Source organism: Oreochromis aureus, linkage group 22 (genome assembly GCF_013358895.1).
Source record: "Oreochromis aureus strain Israel breed Guangdong linkage group 22, ZZ_aureus, whole genome shotgun sequence".
Taxonomy (NCBI): Eukaryota; Metazoa; Chordata; class Actinopteri; order Cichliformes; family Cichlidae; genus Oreochromis; species Oreochromis aureus.
Genome location: NC_052962.1, coordinates 33215251 through 33237731, shown reverse-complemented (window position 1 = coordinate 33237731; position 22481 = coordinate 33215251). Strand labels below are relative to the sequence as shown.

Genomic DNA, 22481 nt, shown 5'->3' with positions numbered 1-22481 from the left:
GGCCAAACCTAAGAGGTTGGGCAACCCGGAAAGTCCCTCCAGTATCAGGAGTTAATAGTCAGGAAACATTCTTCACTTTAACGCTTTTTTTTTTTGAAAAACCACTGACTCATAGATGCAGATAGACATACAAGTACACATACATCCAGATGTGCATTTAGACATTAAAAGTGTAGAGGCATGTACACACAGATTGGCAAACCGGTACAGAGTCTAACTGAAGAGCTTAACAAAGCAGACGTGGCAGTAGGGTTTGTGATTTTGCCTGATATGATATTGGGAACCAACTTTGAATAATGACAGGAACCTGTGATGAACACAGTAAGTTAGTAAGGTGTAGCAGAGAAAGGTTGTTTGTTTTCTATCCCTTACAGGAGAAGATTTCCACTAGAGAGGGACCCAGAAAAGGAGCAGAGACCACTTAAGCATGAAGTGTTTTCAAGTGGGAGCTGGTGTTTTATTGCTGGACCACCTAGAGGACATGAGGTTGTTGTCGGATTTGCTGAGCCAAGGGGGCGGCTAGAGAGGGTCAGAGCGAAGGTAGTGGACCTGGGAATGGTGTAGTGACGTCTTTGGAAGACGTCAAGAGAGGGAATTGTGGAATTACAGGGATTATTTTACATAACCATCATCTTATCATTGCATTAATTATCATTTCATCAAAGTGTTTATTGAAGTTGCTGGCATTATGTTATAATTTATATTATAGGGGTTATCATAATCAAATATTAACATGTTTATTACAGGTGCAGTATAACTACTTTAAAATGATTGAGTTAAATATATATGTATCATAACTCATATGCTGAGTATATTGTTACAGTAAAAAAGTAGCTGAGCAAAGGCCTGAATGTATTCAGCTTCTTGTGGTATTTGAGTTTGCTTAGTTACAGGTGACGTAAGGATGTCCAGCCCAGGGTGACCTCAAAGGCCTTAGGTCATCACCATATTCGGAAGAGTATGCCACAAAGAGGAACCTCTATGTTGCATTTAATTCTTAAAATACATGAATGTTCTGTACATGCAAATTATGTGCTTGTAAACGCAAGAAGGGGCGTTACAATACCCTGATGTTATAAAAGCAATCTAGAGTGTATTTTGGGCAGAGACGTACAACTGTTCTGCAGTTTGCACCTCTCCACGCTGCGTGCATTCATTAAAATCAATTGTTTGAACCACCTCTTCTGGACTGTCATTGTTTTACTCTCATCCTCAATTTCGAACCCGTAACAATTGATATACAGAGTTCAATTAAGGTATTTAGTGATTACAGTCCCATGCCCCATCACAACAGAAGGGAATCCCAGCTGTGATAGAGATTAGGGCAGGACCCCTCCGGATTCTAGACACTGTTGCTGGAGGCTTGGACGGAGCATGAATAACAGGGGGAGGAGGTGATGCTGCAATGAGCTTGACAGTGTTGGAAAGTTAAAATGATGATGAAATAGCTGCAAACACCTCAGAAGAAGACAGATGTGTGATGACAGATCTTTATTGAACTTGCGCATAAGCTTCAATTAGTAAGTTATAGACAGCAGAGTTCTAAAGAGTGAGGAAGAGGACCCAAATGTAGCTGTGTAGGCAGATTGTTTAAAAAAAAAAACTGAGATGATTTATTATGACTTTGGCAAGGAATAAAACGAAAATGACAAAGTAATTGGCAAAGTCAGAGAGAGGAAAAGTAGTCCTTATAACAGCAAGGGAGACACACGAATACCCAAGTACAGCAGGAAATGAGTAACCACAATATTGAAACTCAAATTCAAACAATAACTGTATTAAAGAAAGAAAGCGATCCATATAGATGACTTTTACTTTGAAAAACGGGGATAGTAAAACGCCCTTTTCGCACAGGCACTGAACAAATCTGGTTGTAGCAGCCAGAGTAGGCACGAGTTCTCGAACAATAACTACAGGGTGAGGATAAGATGACTTTATTCTTGCTGCTTCTTTTTTGTTCTGTTTCGTCTGCAGGTAAGAACACCTTTTGACTCTTTAAGCTCTAAAAGCTGTTTCATCTAACCTAGAGGCAGGCATTTTTTTTTCGTTTTACTTTAAAATTGTTTTAGCCTGAACTCTATTAACTACATTTCAACATTTGTTCTGGATTAATGATAATAAGCCATAAAAATGCATAAAATGAAGACTTTTTTTTATCACTCATGGTTTGACAGTGGAATTTTGTTCGTAATTAGGTAGTTGAATAGCTAAAGGTCTGATAAGCGATTCACTTGTCTCGCAATCCTTTAAAGCTGACGGCTAATCGCTTGAGGGCGTATATATGCCAGGTCATGTATTGCTCAATCGTCTCCTGTGTTCTTATAGCTTTAAGCACTCGCCTGGGAGTTGAGGAAAGTACATCTTGGGTCCACTTCCACGTGACCAGCGTTTATTTTCGTCCACAGTCGATTGAATTCGTGAAATGCCTGTGGTATCTGCTTCACACGTTGCTGGCAGTTCCTTCCAAGTGTGTCCACAGCGGTCTTTTAATATCAGATTCACCCTGTTATAGTATGGCGTTATTTTTGTGCGTCTATTCTGAGCGCAAGTTAAAAAAAAATGCAAAGTGGAAATGCACTTTGCATTTTGAGGAGAAAATTATTTTGAGCGAAGAAAAGTTTAATTTGAGCGAACAGAATTCATTGCTGCGTACAAGAAATGTATTTCATTGTTTGCCATTATCCACATACGTATGTGGATAATACGCAATAACAGCCCTCTCGCTCAGTTGTTGGCATTTGCTCTTGCTCAGATCTTTGATCTGTGTGCTGGCAGACATCTGCGGACCTGCTCTCAGTGTGTCGTTCTCGCTCAACTCTCTGTAGACCGTTATAAATGTGCCACAAAACCAACCAATCACAGACTTGGATGCGAAAATTCTGAATGCCTGTTTTGGTCTCCAATCATACATATATCACCATAGATAGAGTGATCAAACTGAAAAACTAGTAGTGCCATTGTCCCACTTAGCGGGATTTCCCTTGAACCTTTTTAACTATTTGCATATTTTATTTACTTAATGTACTAACAGTCTAAACATTGTTTGTTCCACAGTGAAACATTCATTGCAGTATTTTGTCACTGGATCTTCTGGACTCCCAAACATCTCAGAGCTCACGGGTGTTGGAGTGGTTGATGGCATTCCTGTGGCTTATTGTGATGGCAGCAACAAGGTAATAGAACCAAGACAGGACTGGGTGCAGAAATTGTTAGATAATGACCCAAAGATGTTGGAATGGCACAATGAACAGTGTTTCAAGATTCTGCCAAACTTCTTCAGAGACCGGATTTTAAGTTTGAAGCAGCAGTTTAACCAAAGTGGAGGTAAACTATTCAATTTTATCTATGTGTGATCAGTATAAATCATGGGATATAGCTAAACTGATTGTTGTAAACTATTTTATTAATAATTTGTAAAAGGTGTAAGGTCTTAATTTTGTGCTTTCCAATTGAGACCAGGAATCAAACTTTACCAATAATCCCTTAAAAAGCATGATAAAACAGTTATTTACATATTTCTTTTAAATTTTAGTCTCATATTAAAAATATAGTTGTTTCAGATTTTGCCTTAAAAAATTATGTCTCAGTGTTTTCTGCTTGTTAGAATTTAGCCATATCTATCACATACGTCTTCGGTTGAATCTGTTTGTATATTCAGTTCAATTCAATTCAATTCAGTTCAGTTTTATTCATAGCGCCAAATCACAACAGCAGTAACCTCAAGGTGCTTTATTATATTTCTATTTCTATTATATTTATAGTATATTTTATATATATATATAAGGTAAAGACCCTACAATAATGAAAAGAAAATCTCAACAATGAGATGCATATGTGTCTGAATGTGGGGGTAGAGTGTTTGCATGATGTTTGTGTGTTATAATATTTTTAATTTGTTGATACTGGAGAAATGTACTATGGCTGCAACCACAGTAAATTGACAACAGAGCCTCCCATTATAAAATTCCAGAGCCTCCCATTCTAGTTTTAAATATCCTAGGAACGACAAGTAAAACAGCAGTCTGAGAGCGAAGCGCTCGATCAGGCTGATACATTGCTGTGAGGAATTTAAGATAAGCTGGGGCCTAATTCAAGATCTTGTATGTTAGAAGGATTTTAAACTAAACTCTGGATTTAAAAGGAAGTCAATGAACAGAAGTCAGTATGGGAGAAACATGCTCTGAAATAGAAATATCTCTTTCAGTACTTTCACTGTATGGATCAACTGAATGTTTTTTTTCAGGGAGCTTTTAGGACAGTCTGATAATAATGAATTTTAATAATCTAGCCTAGAAGTAAAACCATGCATGAACTAATTTTTAGAGGTATTGTGCAAATGTAAAGAAACAGTCTTACATATTTGTTTAATTTGTGCATTGGAGTCGAAGGTAATGCCATCCATTGTAAGCATCTGGTTAGAGACCAAATGCTGCACTGAGGTCTAGCAAGACAAGCATAGAGTCCTCTGTCAAAGACAATAAGGAGATCATTTTTTACTTTCACTAATTCTGTTTCTGTGCTGTGGTGAGCTTTGAAATCTGACTGAACTAGTCAAAAATAATAATAATAGCAAAAATAAAATAAACATAAACAAAAACAAAAAAACATTCCTCTGCAGATGATGAGTTAACTACTCATAATTAGCTAAGAGAGCTAGATCAAGTGATGGCTTTTTAAGTAAAGCTTTGACTATTCCCACCTTAAAGATCTGTTGTATGTATCCCATTAATAGGGATAGATTGTTCAAATTTAAGATTGAAGCATTAATTAGTAGTAGGACTTTGAGCAGTTTTGTAAAAATAAGATTTAACAGACATGTTGATGGTTTTGAGAAAGTCATTATTAAAGTCAACTCAGTGTTTACAGTAGCTGTATGTGATATGTGAGATGGTTGTGTATAATTTTTCTCTAACGGTTAAAATTTTGTTTGTAAAGACATTCACTTCTACCAGCATGTCTCGTGTCCGACCAGGGGGGATCGAATTTTGGACCATTGTTACACGCCATACAAGCAGGGCTTGAAAGCTGTCTCACACCCGGCTTTTGGAAAGTCTGACCACAACGCCATCTTCCTCATTCCTCAGTATAAACAAATCATATGGAGGGAAGAAGTAACCACGAGGGAGGTGAAACGCTGGTCTGCCCAATCAGAAGCTATGCTACAGGATGCACTCAACAACGTAGACTGGGACATGTTCAGATCATGCTGTCGACATCAACGAGTTTACGGAAGTAGCAGTAAGCTTCGTCAACATGCTAGTCGAAGAGATCATCCCCACTGTGAGAGTCAACTTATTCCCGAACCAGAAACCGTGGGTGGACAGATCGATCCGCGCTGCAGTGAGCGCCAGGACCGCCACCTACACCGTGGGTCTCGCCACTGGCGATATGAGCACCTACAAAGCGGCCTCATACGGCGTGTGGCACTCAGTGAAGATGCCAAATGCTGGTATCGGGAGCGCGTGGAGTCTCGCTTCCACCAGGGCGATACACGAAGCATGTGGCACGGACTACGCACCATTACGGATTACAAAGCCAGGGACACTGCGCAGATCAACGCCAACTCTGTATTCACCAACGAGCTAAACCAATTCTACACCCATTTCGAGGTTAGCCAGGCGGCTAATACAACCTGACAACTGAGGACAGTGACGTCATCAGTGAGAGACCGGTGATCAGCATCGCGGAGCACAACATCCGAGCGGCACTGAGGAGAGTGAACACAAGGAAAGCGGCGGGGACAGACGGCATCACCGGCAGTCACCATTGATGTCATGAAGGATCTTCAGCGTGCTATGCCTACCAAAGGCCTCCAGTTGATGACTGAGGTCCCAGGGGCCCCATGCTGGGGCATTCTCATAAGTTTATGGCCATTCGTACAAAAAAAGCAAATAAACAAAAAAACTGGACAGTCTGGGCAAAAAGCTACCACAACTTTTTTTGTAATTATACATATTTATTTCTTATAATTTAATTCCAAAGAGTGGTTCTGACAGATTTATTTCTTTCTCACAGCAGCTTTTTATTTATCATGTAGAAAAACAATTAAATATGTAACTTCATTACACTGACAGAAAGGGGAGTTTTACTGGTCCAGCCAAGTTAAGATCAAAGTGGGCTGTATGTGCCCCACAGTGTATAATTAGTTTGCTCTAGGTCCATCAGTGTGTCTATTAGAGCCCATACATACAAGAATGCTCAAAGAAGTTCTACCATTAATCAATGCTTCTGTCCTGATCCTGGGTCATTTGACACAGCGTTTTGTGTATATTATTATGATCTTATGTTCTAGTTATTCTGATGATGTATTCGGGTTAAGACTTTCTAGTTCTTTGGTTTTGGTTTCTGTGCTTCCTTGGGTTAATGTCTAGTCTCCCCTGCCCATGTGTTCCCTCTGTTCCCGATCGGTATCGTCAGTGTATATTTCCTGTTTTACTTTGAAGGTCCGTGTCTGGTGTCAGTGTATTCAGTTTATGTCCCTGTCTCATTATGTCAGTTAGGTTCAGCCATGTCTCCCTCCTGTGTGCAGTTTCCTCATTTCCTTATATGTATTTATAGTGTGTGTTCTCCAGCACTCGTCATCGGATCGTCTGCTTATAATGCTCTGTGTTGCCCCTGTGTTTCATGTTTTCTGGTTTGTTTTATTAGTTATCCCAGGTTAGGTAGCTCTTAGTTCTGTTCTGACCATCTCCGCTTCTGTTTGTGTTTTCACTGTTTGGAATACAAGCTCACTCACATCACAGCCTGTGCCTGCATCTAGGGTCCTTCACAAACACCACACGACTGCTGCTGCCGCAGCCGTGACAGCTTCAACTTGAAATATGATCATTCTATCTCTATTAATAGGCTGCGTAACACAGGCCTTCAAGCTGGCTATTGAAGGTTGAAAAATGCAAAAACAAAGGGCAGAAGGAAACTAAGATGAAGTGAATTGCAGCTGACATGAAAAAGATATGAGAACATATGAGAAATAGGAAAGCAATGTAAGAGACATTAGAACAAGGTTAAAGCAAGTATGCTCTGAGAGTGACATGTATAATATGATCGATGAGGCTGAGAGAGTAGAGTCTGAATTAAAGAAAAAGTATGACATAATTTGACTCCAAACCTCACCAAGTCAAAAAATTCAGAGGAAGGTCGATGCATGCTTAGCTGTGACGACAGACTTGCTGCAGTTGATGAGAGTGTGTCTAACTGAAGATGAAGGTGAGTTTGACATGGTGGCAGAAAGATCAAAGTTATGCATGCTACTTAATAATGAATATGCTAGGTCCATATATGGATGCAAAGCCTCCAGGGTTACTGCACTCAGTTGTCATCATTCTAACCGTCTCTCAGAGTCACCTAGCATTTCAGCTATGAGGGTGGACCAGGACGCTCAGCTGGCTGCAAAGAGAGCTGAAACTGATATAGAAGCTGCTATCGAAGCTCAACGTCAGCAGCTGAGGAAACTTGAAAATCAGAGAGACATTGATTGATGTCATTCAGGCAAAGTTAAATGTTTACACTAAAATTCATGGACATTATATATTCTAAAACTTTAGAAATGATATATCGATTGATGAAAAAGAATGTTCCAATTTGTATTTTAAGTATGTTTAAACTAAGAGATGGAAAATATGATTTGAGGGGGTCTTATGTGTTTGAAATACCTAAAGTGAGAACCAATGTGAAGTATAGATGTGTGTCAGTTTTGGGAGTGAAATTATGGAATGGACATAAAAGAAGAAGGAAGGGATGGGACATGCAGTCCTCTATTCAGTAAAGTGAATGATGCAAGTCCCTTTGCTCACTACATCCCAGATCAAGAACGGTAGGTTGTGCAAAACGAGACATCGTTGGTCCAGTCGCTACAAGAGTCATTAGCTCTCACTCTCTTGCCAACCTCAGAACCTACTATATTCTTGGGTGATCCTCTGAAGTTCACAGAATGGAGCATAAGGTTCCTAGCCCTTATAGAGATGATACTCTGACCCTGCAGATAGGCTATTCTACCTACAAAAGTACATAGCAGGGGAGGCAAAATCTTCTCTTGAGGGCAGCTTCTACAGAAAAGACAAAGAAGCCTATCAACAAGCATGGGATAGGTTAAATGCTAGATATAGCCATTCCTTTGTAGTGCAGCGGGCTTTCAGAGAGAAGCTAAATGGGTGGCCAAAGACTGGTGGAAAGGAATATCTCAAGCTAAGAGAGTTCAGGGATTTCCTCCAAACATGTAGTAATGCCATGCCTCACATAAAGGGCTTACAGGTTCTGAAGGACTGTGAGGAGAACCAGAAAATACTAATCAAACTTCCTGATTGGGTGACATCTATATGGAACCGTTATGTCACAGAGCAGCTGGATCAGGGCAATGACTATCCAAGCTTTCATGAGTTTTCTTTCCTTCATCTCTAAGGAGTCACGCATAGCATGCAATCTGGTGTCATCCTTACATGCCTTAAGGCACTCTGCAGAGGCACCACCAAGAGAGATGAAGCACTCAAAAGCAAACACGTTTGCCACAAATGTGAAACCCCCAATTCCATCAAGCTCCACCGCCAAATCTGACCTTGGTGAAATCAGTTGTGTTTTGCATGTCTAAGAAAGGGTAACAATTCTAAAGACTGTAGAAACAGGGCCATGTGTGGCATATGCAGAAAGAGTCACCCAACTCCATTGCATGAAGCTCATTCTCTAGCAGGAACACCAACAAAGCAAGGCGCATTTGAAGAAAGTACATCTTCATTATCATGCTGTGTGAGTGGATGTGAAGGTACGTCGATGATAGTGCCAGTGTGGATCTCGGCACTTAGTGCTCCGGATACTGAAACGCTAGTATATGCCCTATTGGACACTCAAAGCAGTCACAGATTTGTTGATCAGGAGGTGTGCGAAAAGCTACAGGCAACAATGGAACCAGTAAAACATAAACTTTCGACTATGATGGGGAAAGACTCAGTTGTGAAAAGTCAAAGAGTATGTGAGCTCAAAGTTAGAGGATTTTCCTCTAACATTTCCATCAGCTTGCCTCCAGCCTACACAAGGGATTTCATTCCTCTTGACTGTGCAAATATTCCCACTTGTCAGACAGCCAACAAATGGAAACACCTTGCCAGCATAGCCCATCAGATACCCCCGTTGATGGACTGTGCTGTTGGATTGATTTGATTGGTTATGACTAGTCCAGGGTGCTAATTCCAAGAAGAGTCATCACTGGGGGTGACTTTGAGCCTTATGCTATTGAGACAGACCTCAGATGGAGCATTGTGGGAAGCGTGCCACAGTTTGTGAAGGCTAAAGATGTGACTGGTGTTTGTCATCGAGTGTCTGTCAGGGAGGTGCCACCCATAACACCATCTGCTGTCATCAAGGCCCTTGAGTCCGATTTTGCAGACACAAAACTGGGTGGCAGAAGCATATCTCAAGAAGATATTTGCTTCCTGCAGATCTTGAAAGAAGGAATCCAACAAAATGAGCATAGTCACCTTGAGATGCCTCTTCTTTCAAAGCACATCCTCATCTCCCAGACAACAAAAAGCTGGCATTAGTACGGCTGAAGCACCTAAAGAGGAAGCTAGACAGAGATCCCAAATTCAAAATAGACTACGCGAGTTATATGGAAGGCGTTTTCAAGGATGGTGATGCAGCAGAGCTGGGGAAAGTCTGGTATATCCCATATCAAGGGGTTTACCAGCTGTGCTGTAAATATCCCATCGCAGTCATGTGTGATGTGGAGAAAATGTTCCACAGGTTTCATGTGAGCAAGGATGATAGAGCTTACTTGTGGTTTCCTTGGTTGGAAAACGGAGACGCAAACTCTGAACCCATCATCCTCCCCTTGCTGTACCAATCATGGCATGAAACACCTTGCCAGTCAATGTGAGGAAGAGTGCCCCTCCGCAGCTAGCCTTATCCGGAAACATTTCTATGATGATGATGGTCTCATAAGTGTGGAGTCGGTTGGTAAGGCAATTGAGCTGATCAAGGAAGCCCAAGCTTGTTAGGAGCCAGGTTATGGTTGTGTGATGTTTTTGTCTGTGTGTGTTTTGTGTCTCCTTTTTTGGCATAGGTAGGCGGGGCAGTGATTCACTGAACCTGGCACACCTGTTACTCATCAGACGCTTTCTTCAGAAGCATTCTTTAGCAGCTGCCCGACAGAGGACTAGTGTCGGAGTATTGTCTTTTCTGGAGTTCCTGTAAATTTGCCTGCTTGCCTACTGGAGCCTGTGGATCATTTTTGCTGGTGACTGTATGAAGTTTTATTTCCTTCCCAGGAATTCACCTCTCTGTTTCTCCGGGTCGCCTCGTCTGGTTTGTTTCCTTCCGGAGGTTTTGGCAAACAGTACCAAGTAAGCTCTCCAACTCTCGGTAAAGTCTCTTTTATGCTTTTCTCGGTTTACGGGCAAGACCCTCCTAACTCTCATGTTCCTCTCCCCTTAGATCGCGTGCGCTACCAGTGTGCATTTCTTCACCTGCACATCCTGGCTCCGCTTTCCCATTCACATTCTGCTATATATACACTGTCCCTTAAAATTCATCCCTTCACTGTAAATAAATTTCCTTAATTACAACTCTGTGCCTCCGTGCCATCTGCTCTCTGAGTCCACCTGCATTTCCCATAGCAAAGCTGTGTGTGCTAAGGGAAAGTTGCACCTTCACAAATTTCTCTCCAACAGCCGAGAGGTGCTTGACTCTATTGATGTTGCAGAGCGTGCTATGGAGGTAAAAAACGTTGATCTTAATCATGATGATTTACCAGTTCAAAGAGTGCTAGGTATAAGTTGGAACATTGAAAATGATAGCTTGTCCTTCAAAGTGTCACTTAAGGAGAAACCAGCAACGCGCTGAGAGATTCTCTCAATTGGGGCCTCCTTGTATGACCTTTTAGAGTTTCTAGCCCCAGTCATTCTTGAAGAAGTGAAGAACCTGGAAAGGATTGAAATTCCAAGATGCTTCACACCTGACAGCCTTGGTGAGATTTAGAGAGCCGAGCTTCATCATTTTTCTGATGCAAGCAGTCAAGGGTATGGCCAGTACTCTTACATCAGAGTGGTAAGCAGAGAAAGGATTTGCTGCTCCTTGGTCATGGGCAAGGCGAGGGTTGCACCAAAATAGTTACCATACCGAGACTTGAGTTAACTGCTGCAGTAACCTCGGCAGCTGTGAGCAACATATTAAAGGAGGAGCTAGAGCTCAAGATTGGTGATGAATGCAAAGAGGATCAGGACTGCCGAGCCTTTAAACGTGGAAGAGAGAAAACAAGCTGCGCAGACTCTTATCAAGCTTCCACAACAAGATGCCTTTTAAGACGAGTTAAACACACTTAGCCATAAACCAGGAAGGCTGCCTTGCAACCACCAACTCTTTCAGCTTGACCCGTTCCTCCAGGATGGTATAATGAGAATAGGAGGAAGACTGAGGAAGGCATCTGTGCCTCTAGAGTTGAGACACCCAATGATCCTTCCTAAACATGGTGCTTTTACAAACCTCATCATTGAACACCATCATACCAAAATCCAACACCAAGGCAGAGGAGCTGTGGCCAAACCAGGTGGTGATGCATCCAGTGAGGATGCTCTCAGTGGCACAGTGGTAGAAGGTCTTGAGGATGCGGGGGCTCATGCCGAATTTCTTCAGTCTCCTGAGAAGCTTTGGTGATAAGACCCGCCACTGTTGTGTCATCCACAAACTTCACAATGATGCTGGAGTTGGTAGTGGCCATGCAGTTGTAGGTGGGGAGTGAGTACAGGAGAGGGCTCAGTACACACCCCTGTGGAGCACTAGTGTTCGTTATGATGGGGGATGAGGTGATGCTGCCCAGTCTGACCACTTGGCGTCTGTCAGACAGGAAGTTAAGGATCCAGCTGCAGAGAGAGCTGCTCAATCCTACATCCCGCAGTTTCCTGTCCAGCTTATAGGGTTATTGAATGCTGAGCTGTAGTCTACAAACACCATTCTCACATACGTGTCTCTTCTCCAGGGAAGAGAGGTGCGAGAAGGCAGTATGTAGTGTCAGGGCTATGGCTGTGTTCCCTCCTGTGGTTTGTTCCCTCGTTTGCCCTTGTGTGTATTTATGCCTGCGTTCTCCCTCATTCCTGGCGGTGTGTTCTGCCTGCTAGTTTAGTTCCTGTGCCTTTCAGTTTGGTTTGTGTATTCATTCTCTCAGATTCCAGCAATATAGCTGAGGTTTAGTTAGTGTGCCTGTGAGTCTGCATTTTGTGTCCTCTATCCTGCCTGCTTTGCACAGCGCCACATGACACAAAGACCCAAAACCATGACACAGGAAAGATTTGGCAATGTATTTGATTTTTTTTTTTTTTCAGTGGCATATCCCACATACTCAACTCAAATGTATTTTTCTTACAAACATGCCATCATTTAAAGGGAAATAAACAGGTTCAGTTTATTGCAGCCTGTTTTTTTTTTTTTGTTTGTTTTTTTCCCTCTCCACAGGAGTCCACATTTTACAGAAGATAGCTGGCTGTGAATGGGATGAAAACACTGATCAGGTGTCAGGTGTACTACGTTTTGGTTTTAATGGAGAAGACTTTATTGAGCTGGATGCAAAGAAAAAGACATGGATCCCACTGATATCAGAGGTTACTCCTGAGAGATGGGATGCTGGCAGATCTACAATAAATCTCTATGAAGAACTCATCACTAAGAGTTGTCTAGAGTGGCTGAAGAAGTCTTGGGATTATGGAAAAAGTTTGCTGCAGAAAACAGGTAGAATCATGTGACCAATTGCTGTATTATCAGCTTAATCTGTGAAGAGCACATAAACTTACTGAAAACGGTAGTTAGCTAGTACCACAGGAACATAATATTTCATAAGCTAAGATGATATTCAAACAGTGGGGCTATATACAGTAATGCTAGCATCAGTCATGTTAGCACATAATCATCAACAGGTTATATATTTGTGTTGGGCAGAGTGTACATACAGAGACCGAATGGCCTTTGCTAAGAAGTGTTTGTACTATTACAATGCAACACTAGCACAGCAAACAGCAGCATAGAAAAATCCAGATGGCCAGCCTATATTGCTGTAACTAATCAGAGTTCCTTACATTGCACAGCATGGCTAATTCGCATTGCTTTTTCAATGACCACGGAGTCACGGAAATGCAAAATGGGTTAGCTAATCCGATAGTTAATCTATTAACGAATCCAATAGTCAATACCAAAATTAATCAATTTGCTAATATAATAGCTAAACCATGAGCAAAAAGGAAAGGGAAATACAGTGAGGAAATCGATTTGAAAATGAGGAGTGGAATCGCAATTTTAAATGTCAGAAATAAATCTCTGATTTTTTTTTAAGTCCATTTACTTATTTCCATCCATCCATCCATCTTTTTCCACTTATTTGTCCCGGGTTGCAGGGGCATCAGCCTAAGCAGAGAACCCCGGACCTCCCTCCCCACCTCCTCCAGCTTGTCTCGGGAAAAACCAAGGCATTCCCAGGTCACCTGACAGATATAATCGCTGCAGCATCTCCTGGGTCTGCCCGGGGCCTCCCCCTGGTGGGACATGCCCAGAACACCTCTCCCAGGAGGTATGCTTGTCAGATGCCCGAATCACTGGCTCCTTTCGATGTGGAAAGGATTGTCAGTTGTAGCCAGTAGCACCCAAGCCGTACTATATGCTGTGTGTGTTTTTACCACCTCAGTCTCTTGACAGTTTACCAGAATCACTTCAAGATCAAACAAGAGTCTTGCTCCATGGCCTCATCAGACTCCTCCCATACCCAAGTTTTTTTTTTGTTTTGTTTTTCTCAGCTACTGCCAGAACCAAAATCCTGCCGATCCCACAGTCTAACCAAACCTGAAAGGATTACTTCTGCAGCTTGATAGCTCCTTCACCTCTTCTGTCCACCATCTGATTTTGGGATTACCACCACACCAGGCCCTAACCACCTTGCAGCCACAGCTGTATGCAGCAGCCTCAACAGTGGAGATGTGGAACATGTCATTTGGACTCAATGTCCCCAACTTCCCTTAAAATTCTATTTTGGAATGTTGTCTGGCAAGGTGGCGGTCAATAAGATCTTCAAGTCCTCCAGCAGAACTTGAAGATCTCATGGGACATGGTCTTACCAGATGCTCCCAGTGTAACGCTCTGTCCAGAACATATGGGCAGGTCTGACCATACATTTATAAAATCAATCATCTGCCTGTGACATAAGGTGTCCTGGTGCCATGTGCACTTATGAGCACTGTTATGTTTAAACATGGTGTTTATTATGGACAAGCTGTGATTTTCACAGAAGTTTAATAACAGAACATAATCAGATCAGGTTGGTCATTCTTCCCAATCACATCCCTCCAGATCCTATATAACCACTGAAGTATCCCAGTAGGGCGATAGAGTTATCAGATGGAGCACCCTTGAGTACCCAACCCAGTGACTCCAAGAAGACCTCAAGAAGTGCGAATGATAGTCGGGACCCAGTCCTCAAACCGAATTTGCAGGGAAGCAACCCTCTTGTCTACCAGGAAAAACTCCAATATATAGGCCGCGAACAAAAGGGATACAAGAATACCCACCCATGCCCTCCTGACAGTTTAATCCCTCTCTTGAAGGGTAGTTCCACCACCCAAGATGTGTGATATAGGTGAGTTGAGGTGAACCCAGCTATATCTTGCTGGTATCTGTTAACCTCATGCACTAACTCGGGATCATTCCCCACCAGAGAGGTAGCATTTCATGTTCCAGTAACCTGCCTAAGTAGACGAAGATGAGACTACTTGGGCCTCTGCCCTTGACCACCACCCAGTACATATCAATCTCAGCCCATATGGCACCTTGTGTTCATGGTGAGCCCTTAAAGGCTCCACACCCAAGTGGCAAAAATGCATCACAAATTGTTTTGTTATATCTTGACTACAGCTGTATTTTATGATCACATGAATAACATAGCTTAATGACTTTTTTTATATTTTGGGCAACTATCTCATTGTGATAAGATATCAAATCTTTTTTTTAATCAGACACAGGAAAAGAGAAAAGCTGAAAACTTAATTATCATTATTTTCTATTGCTGCTGTGATGATTTTTATCTAACAGGTACACAACACTTGTTTAACTGTCAATGTTTATATTTCTCCCTATTGAAATGAAATTCTTCTTCTTTGCTCTTGTTTCCTTTCCTGATCTTTTTTTACACCTCCCCCTAGTTCTTCCATCAGTGTCTCTACTCCAGAAGACTCCCTCCTCTCCAGTCAGCTGCCATGCTACAGGTTTTTACCCTGACAGAGTCATGATGTTCTGGAGGACAGATGGAGAGGAGATCCATGAAGGTGTGGACCACAGAGAGATCCTTCCCAACCACGATGGGACCTTCCAGATGAGTGTTGATCTGAATGTTTCATCAGTCAAACCTGAAGACTGGAGAAGATGTGACTGTGTGTTTCAGCTCTTTGGTGTTGAGGACAGCATTGTCACCCAACTTAATACAGCAGTGATCAGAACCAACAGGAAAGGTGAGAGAAACACTCATTGAGTGTGAGAGAAAAATTAATTTCATATCCTAATAATGTCGATTGTCTTTAATGCCAGATTTGTATGTTTGAATTCCAAGAAAAATAACTTACTGTTGAAATAGCTAATGTAGATCCTGAGAGAGAAAATAGAGCAAATTTAGTGCTTGTATGTAATGCATTTAGTGGTGTTCTTTGGTGGAAGAAAGAGCTTCTTTAAGTGGGTTAAAAAGTAATATCATTTTAGTGTGTCTGCACTCTTTAACTGAAATACTAACTATAGATAAACATATAGTATGGATGCACTTTTAACTAATGTGCTCAATTTGTTTGTTTTTTACTGAGAAGAGATGTCTTCTAACATGGCCATCCCCATCATTGTTGTCCTTGTTCTTATCCTCGTTGGAGCTGCTGGATTTGCTGTTTACAAAAAGAAGAAAGGTGAGAAATTCAAATGAGATAAGCTGAGGGTGTATTATGAAGTGGGTTAGAAAGCTATTTCGAGTTAAAACTCAGAGTTTTTTGTGTCACAAAAGTGACTCTTTTTACCTGGCTAAATCACAGTGGTAACTTACGCTAAACACATAACCCTGCTGGGAGCAGGTTCAGAATAACTGATACAATATAATATATAGAATAGAATAGCCCTTTATTGTCATTGTACATTTACCACAAAATTGTTGGTGCAACTGTGGAGATCCAGAAATTCTTTTATTGCTGTCATATAACCTGCATTATGATAATTGCATTAATAACATTCTTTACAGCATTATTCTATTAATAATATTTCTTACAGGATTGATGTTGTATTAAAGATTATTGTCATCATATTAACCTTTTCTATTACAGGTGTAGTTATGATCATTTCATACACATTGCATATTTGTATACACAATTTAGAGTTGAGGTTCGGTCTATTAAAGGTTTTAAGCTTCGCTGGCGTGACTGTCCAGGCGATCCATGGTGTGGGAGACAGAACATAGAAGGATAACTGCATACACGCTTACAAAACACATACACATACAATACACATATAATCTAGAAAGGTGACAGGCCTGAGGCCTTAACTCATTCAGCTTCTTGTTGAAACCTGTTGTATTTTAGTCTACTTGGAAACAGATGACCCGGAGTCAACAACCAGCCCCTAGAGACCCTGAGGGCCCAAAGTTATTGCCTTGTTTGGAAGGTGTTATAGAAATGAGAAGTTCTATGTTTGTTTTTAGACTTTTAAGATGTATCATTGATTGTAATCGATGTATTTTAATCTGTAATTGACGCACAAGGGGGCGTAAACCCCGATGCTATAAAATCATCATCCAGTGTATTTTTGTCAGAAGACATATGCTGATATTTCTTCTCCTGTGTTATTAAACTCATCGTTTGATTGCACTCTTCTGGGGCCTCCGTGGTTTGTTTCACTGCTCTGCATTGATTGATTTCGCGACACAACACACCAATGGTGCAGGAATAAAAATATAAACAGTAAGACAAATATATACAACCCAGAAGACTGTATACAAAAACAAAAGAAAGGCAAACAATAGAAAAGGCTCAGAGAACAAGAACCATGTTCTCACTGATTCTTTTAAGTTTATACAATTTAGATTCTCTGGTGGGGTTTTATGGGTACAAGTTTTTAAGCCGTACCTTACTAACATCACAAATGAATCCAAACTGTAAAGTAACAGCAGTGTAAGATGTGCATTGCATTGTCACAGTAATTTATATGTATTCATTTGGTGATGTAGAAAATTTATTGATACTTGATTCTAATCTCTCGCTAAGTGTCATGGTCTGTGTGTAGGCAGGCAGGCAGGAAAAAGGATTCAAGTGCAGGGGCCCGTTCTTCGTACCTCGCTTACTACATCCAAGATCAAATCATCGCGCTAACTTTGAGCTCGCTAATCCGGTTCTCCGAACACACCTGTTGTTGACGATTAGTATAGCTGGATGAAGTAATCTGAGATCACTGGGTGGCTTAAAAGGGGCTACGCATCGATAGTAGAAACATTGATCGGCAACCCTGTGATTGGTCGGCGAAGATGTCGAAGGAGCGCGCTCAGTATTTTACGGCAGCAGACCAAGAACTCTTGATTGAGGGATATCAGGAGTTTCAGAGTTTAATTAAAACGCAGGGGAACACTGCAAAGGCTGCAAAAGCAAGGAGAGAGGGCTGGCAGAAAGTTGCTGACAAATTAAACTTGTAAGTGATCCATGATATTACATTATATCATGTGATATATTATACCACATTATCTGATATTACATCATATCCTCTTCCACATTAGAGCCACAACAGGACCCACTAGAACATGGGAACAAGTAAAAGTGAAATATAAGAATATTCTACAGAATGGTAATATTTACCACTTATATTGCTTTTAGTCTATGACAAGAGACCCTGACATAATCTGTTTGTTTGTTTATAACAGCAACCAAGAAAAGGGCAGAGCAAATAAAGACAGGTGGTGGTCCTGCACCCCCTCGTCACACCCCTTTTTGTACTGTGACATTTATTGACATTGTGGGTTTTTTTGTGTGTAGTTTGACATAACACTCCATCACTTTTACCTGTTCCCATGCAAGGGGTGACTGAAGCATGCACAGTAAGTTGGGACATATATATATATATATGTATGTATAGGGAGAGAGAGAGAGAGAGAGAGAGAGAGAGAGAGGAAATAACACCCTCACGGGAGAATCGATATCTCTCTATGAGCACACTGTGCGCTGAGCTAAAGGATCCTGTCTATCCCGCAATATACGCTGAATTCTGAAAACTCTCCTTATCAATCTTGCACCTTCCTTGCTCGCATACAAACGGACAGGACATGGCTGCGACAGACTTCCCAAATCCACCTTCGCTTTTATAGCCGTGGTCTCTCATCTTGATTACACGAAGTAATTTACTATTACTACTCTAAAATATGAATTACATCTGAAATAATCAAATACATGAAATAGAGTGATTAATAGTACATTTCCCTTTTTTTCGGAAATGACCTGTATGTATCTGTATGAAATCAATAAAAGCATCAAATGCTGCATTATATTTAGTTACACTGATGATATTTATTTATGGTAAAACAGTGGCGAAATATCGCTGTTGCTTTCATATAACTGCAGCGGACATACCTGAGTAGCCGCGATCTAATCCTGTTTACATAAAGTAAACCTGCTCCCGAGCAGGTTTACGCTTATGGATCTGTTGCTATGACAGCAAGTCCCAGATGAGCTTCGGAGAACCGAACGATCCAAGATCACGCGAAATCGTCAACATTCAAATCCGGCTAACTTACTTAGCGAGGTACGAAGAACGGGCCCCAGGGCTCGTGGAGGCAGAAGTAAACTCAAAAGAACCACAGCTCTATTGCTGGTGAAGTACAAAACTCAAAATGGCACATGAACGAAACACATGGGCAGAAACGATGGTACAATGCAACAATGAGCATTGAAGGACACACACATAAATACAGAGGCAAACACACGGGGAACAAGGACCAGAAGGTAAACACAGCTGATACAAATTAACTGACGGGACCAGGTGGACGCAAAACTAGAAACATCAACAAAACACACAGACCTTCAAAGTAAAACAGGAATTCCATAGTATTGAATTCAGTTCTTTGTATTCTTTTAACAGCGAAGAAAAACACGGCTCAAAGTGGTCTAACTCAAAAAATGATCTTTAATTTTACATTTTCCGGAAAATGGAGACTGAGCACACAGACATCAGCTCAAGTCTGGGGCATCAGCACCCTGTCTCACTATATATTTTGCAGCACGTCACACAGTTTCGATACAAACAACTCTTTATATGTCAGTAGCTTCCTTTTTCTGTCTAGCTTCCTGTATTTATTAATATGCTTGTACAGCTGCACACGGACTTCCTGTTTTTCAGTCTGGCTGAGCACTTAGTTTGTGAGTCAAAAGTGGCCTTGCTTTACAAGCCTTCATTACTAAAATACATAAAACAATATAATCAGCAAATAAGCATTAAGAATATATATTTATTTCTTAACAATAGACAAAACTCAAAGGCACCGAACCAAACTTATATTAAACACTAGAAAAAACAAATTACAATAATAATATGCAAAACACTGGGTCACAGACCCAGGACCGTAACACTAAGTGTCTTTTACACTACTGAAATCTTACTGTACAGAAACACGTTTCAAGAATACCTGTTCAATCAATTTAACTTTGTCAACTTTGTTCTGCCAACAAACTAAAGCTACTTCCATTCTAATAAAGCGATTCCTTTATTAGGATAGTCATATTCAGTATTTAAATGTACCTATTTTAAAGTTCCAGAATTAATTTATTTGATAAAATTAACATGTTTATGTTACTTACAATGTTCTGTGTACTAGGTCACCAGATTACTTTCATTATTTTAGCAGCATTAATCCCTCATTTTATTTGCAACAGTGTTGCATTTTCGCATTTCATTGTAGTTTATAAAGTTTTAATCACTATTTTATCATCATCATCTGACTGGGGTAGGCAGCACTCACGTGTTGCCATATATTTTGCATGTTGCAAACAATATTGATATATTTTGTGAAATGCCCCTTTATATGCCAGTGCTCAATAAGCCTGAAGCAGAAAGTGTGGTTTAACATAGAAAGCTGATAACCATCATCATGATATCCATTATATTTGACTGCAGTTGTAGGTTTTTGAACCAGCAAACATAAAGAAAGCCTGGCAGAATTGAATATTTAATACAGATTGCAAAACTGAACTCATCGGGAATTTTAAAAATTTGTTTCCTTTTTTCCAGATAAACACCCTGCACCTTGCAACTAAAGTATTTTTCTTGTTACGCATAAATGTGTGTCTGTGTGTTCATGTGTCTACGTGAGTCTGTTTTATCAGTGTTGTGTATAAAAGCCAGTCCAAGATCAATTTCTCAAGTTTCAAGTTTTATTGTCATGTACAGATAAACAGTGCAGACACATTTACCCATGAAGAAATTCTTTGGCTCTTGCTCCTCAGCTTTACATGAACATATAGAAGTGTGCAGTTATATTAAAGAAGAAAATGACAACAACAACAACAATAACAATAATAATAATAACAAATAACAAGTACTAAATATTAAGAGAAGTTAAGACAATCGTTTGCTATTTACAGTTGTTTCGTATTTACAGTTGTGCAAAAACTTGTGCAGTGAGGATTAACAACAGGATGTTTTGGACTTTACAGCTTCTGGCAACAGCTCTGAAGTCTCTGAGAGACTAAATAGACAGACCACATAAATGAGCACAGCGCCACAGAGTATACATACTTATACACACCTCCAGTTAAACAAGTTAAGAGCAAACATCTGTGGGTCAAATTTATTATGTTCTCACCTATAAAACATGCATTTGCTATGGCAGCTTTCTGTGTTGTCATAGTAAATGCATGTTCTTCAGGTGCCTATTTTAAGTGGTTTTCCTCAAGTTTCTGTCTTCAGTGCTAAGGAACCTGACTGTTCTTTTCTATATCATGTTAAAACATGTAAAAAAATAAACAGGTAACACAATCCCAGCTGCCTTGACAATATTTCTGGTCATGTTTTTAATGTCAAATGTTTAAAGGTTCAGTAATGATAAGCCAGATGTTTTAGTCATTGGTCTTATAAATCAAAGTAAATTTGGTTCAGTGAACAAAGACATTAAACAATCTGGCAAAAATCTGACTTGTTTTGGATACTGACCTGCAGTCACGTGTTTCATTCAACTAAAAGAATTGCTGAAAATTGATCATTTCTGTCTGTCACAGATTTAAAATATTCATTACCTATTCATCCATTTTCTTAACTGCTTATTCAGCAGGGTCAGAAGGAGATGGAGCCTATCAGCCTATCATGGAGCCTGTCTCGTTACTTTTGCTTTAACACATTTGAGGGGAGCGATTAGTTGCTTATCTATTTATAACACATGAAAAGGCAATCCCTAACCCTTAATCACCAGAGGAAGTCAATTCAATTCAATTTTATTTATACAGCTCCAAATCACAACAACAGTCACCTCAAGGCGCTTTATATTGTAAGGTAGACCCTACAATAATATATACAGAGAAAAACCCAACAATCATACGACCCCCTATGAACAAGCACTTTTGGCAACTGGAGGTTGCTTAGCACTGTTGCCTCACAGCAAGAAGGTCCTGAGTTGAATTCCATCATCAGGCCAGGGTCTTTCTGTGTAGAGTTTGCATGTTCTCCTCGTGTTTGCGTGGGTTCCCTCCGGGTACTCCAGCTTCCTCCCACAGTCCAAAGACATGCAGTTTGTGGGGAAAGTGGAGGAACCATTATGGAAGGACAAGCCCCTGCACGGTATGTACCACCGGTAGATGGAGGAAGTGGCTGACATCCAAAAATCCTACCAGTAGCTCCACAAAGCTGGACTGACAGCACAGGAACAAGCTCTTAGCACAGGATCTATAGAGGCTGGGGTCTATCACACCAGGCAAGACCCCAGGTGCAGGCTGTGTAAAGATGCCCCTGAGACAATCCAGCACATAACAGCAGGGTGCAAGATGCTACCAGGCAGGGCATGCATGGAACGCCATAACCAAGTGGCCGGCTTTGTATACAGGAATATCTGTGCCGAGTATGGCCTGGAAGTCCCGAGGTCAAAATGGGAGACGGCCCCATATACAGACGGACAAAATGGTGCTGGCAAACATAGTGGTGGTAGACAAACAGAGTAAGATGGCCGCAGTGATAGATTTAGCGATACCAAATGACAGCAACATCAGGAAGAAGTACCAAAGGCTCAGAGAAGGGCTCGAGAAGATGTGGAGGATGAAGGTAACAGTGGTCCCGGTCGTAATCGGAGCACTAGGTGCGGTGACTCCCAAGCTAGGTGAGTGGGCCAGCTCTAAGTGCTTTTTGGTCCTCTCAATGTCGATCCTGTTTTCACTGATGGCATGCTTGCCAGGGTGGCCTTGTGTTTAAGCACAACTCTTCACACATCAGATCCAGTACCAGCAGTTCTCTTCTAAATAATATAATAACTT

At 40.9% G+C, this 22481-nt stretch overlaps 1 protein-coding gene across 1 annotated transcript; it reads left to right on the top strand.

The window, feature by feature from the left end:
- Positions 1 to 1890: 1890 nt before the first annotated feature.
- Positions 1891 to 16816, top strand: LOC116332660 (major histocompatibility complex class I-related gene protein-like). The gene is made up of 6 exons (XM_039605463.1): positions 1891 to 1974; positions 3055 to 3324; positions 12436 to 12708; positions 15162 to 15467; positions 15813 to 15905; positions 16569 to 16816. The coding sequence occupies exons 1-6, from the start codon at positions 1929 to 1931 to the stop codon at positions 16610 to 16612; spliced, it is 1032 nt and encodes a 343-aa protein (XP_039461397.1). The 5' UTR covers positions 1891 to 1928; the 3' UTR covers positions 16613 to 16816.
- The last annotated feature ends 5665 nt before the right edge of the window (positions 16817 to 22481 follow it).

Coding starts and splice junctions, on each gene's coding strand:
- LOC116332660 (XM_039605463.1), top strand. CDS start 1,929: ATGACTTTATTCTTGCTGCTTCTTTTTTGTTCTGTTTCGTCTGCAG. Junction 1,975..3,054: donor TTGTTCTGTTTCGTCTGCAG/GTAAGAACACCT, acceptor TTTGTTCCACAG/TGAAACATTCATTGCAGTAT. Junction 15,468..15,812: donor GATCAGAACCAACAGGAAAG/GTGAGAGAAACA, acceptor TTTACTGAGAAG/AGATGTCTTCTAACATGGCC.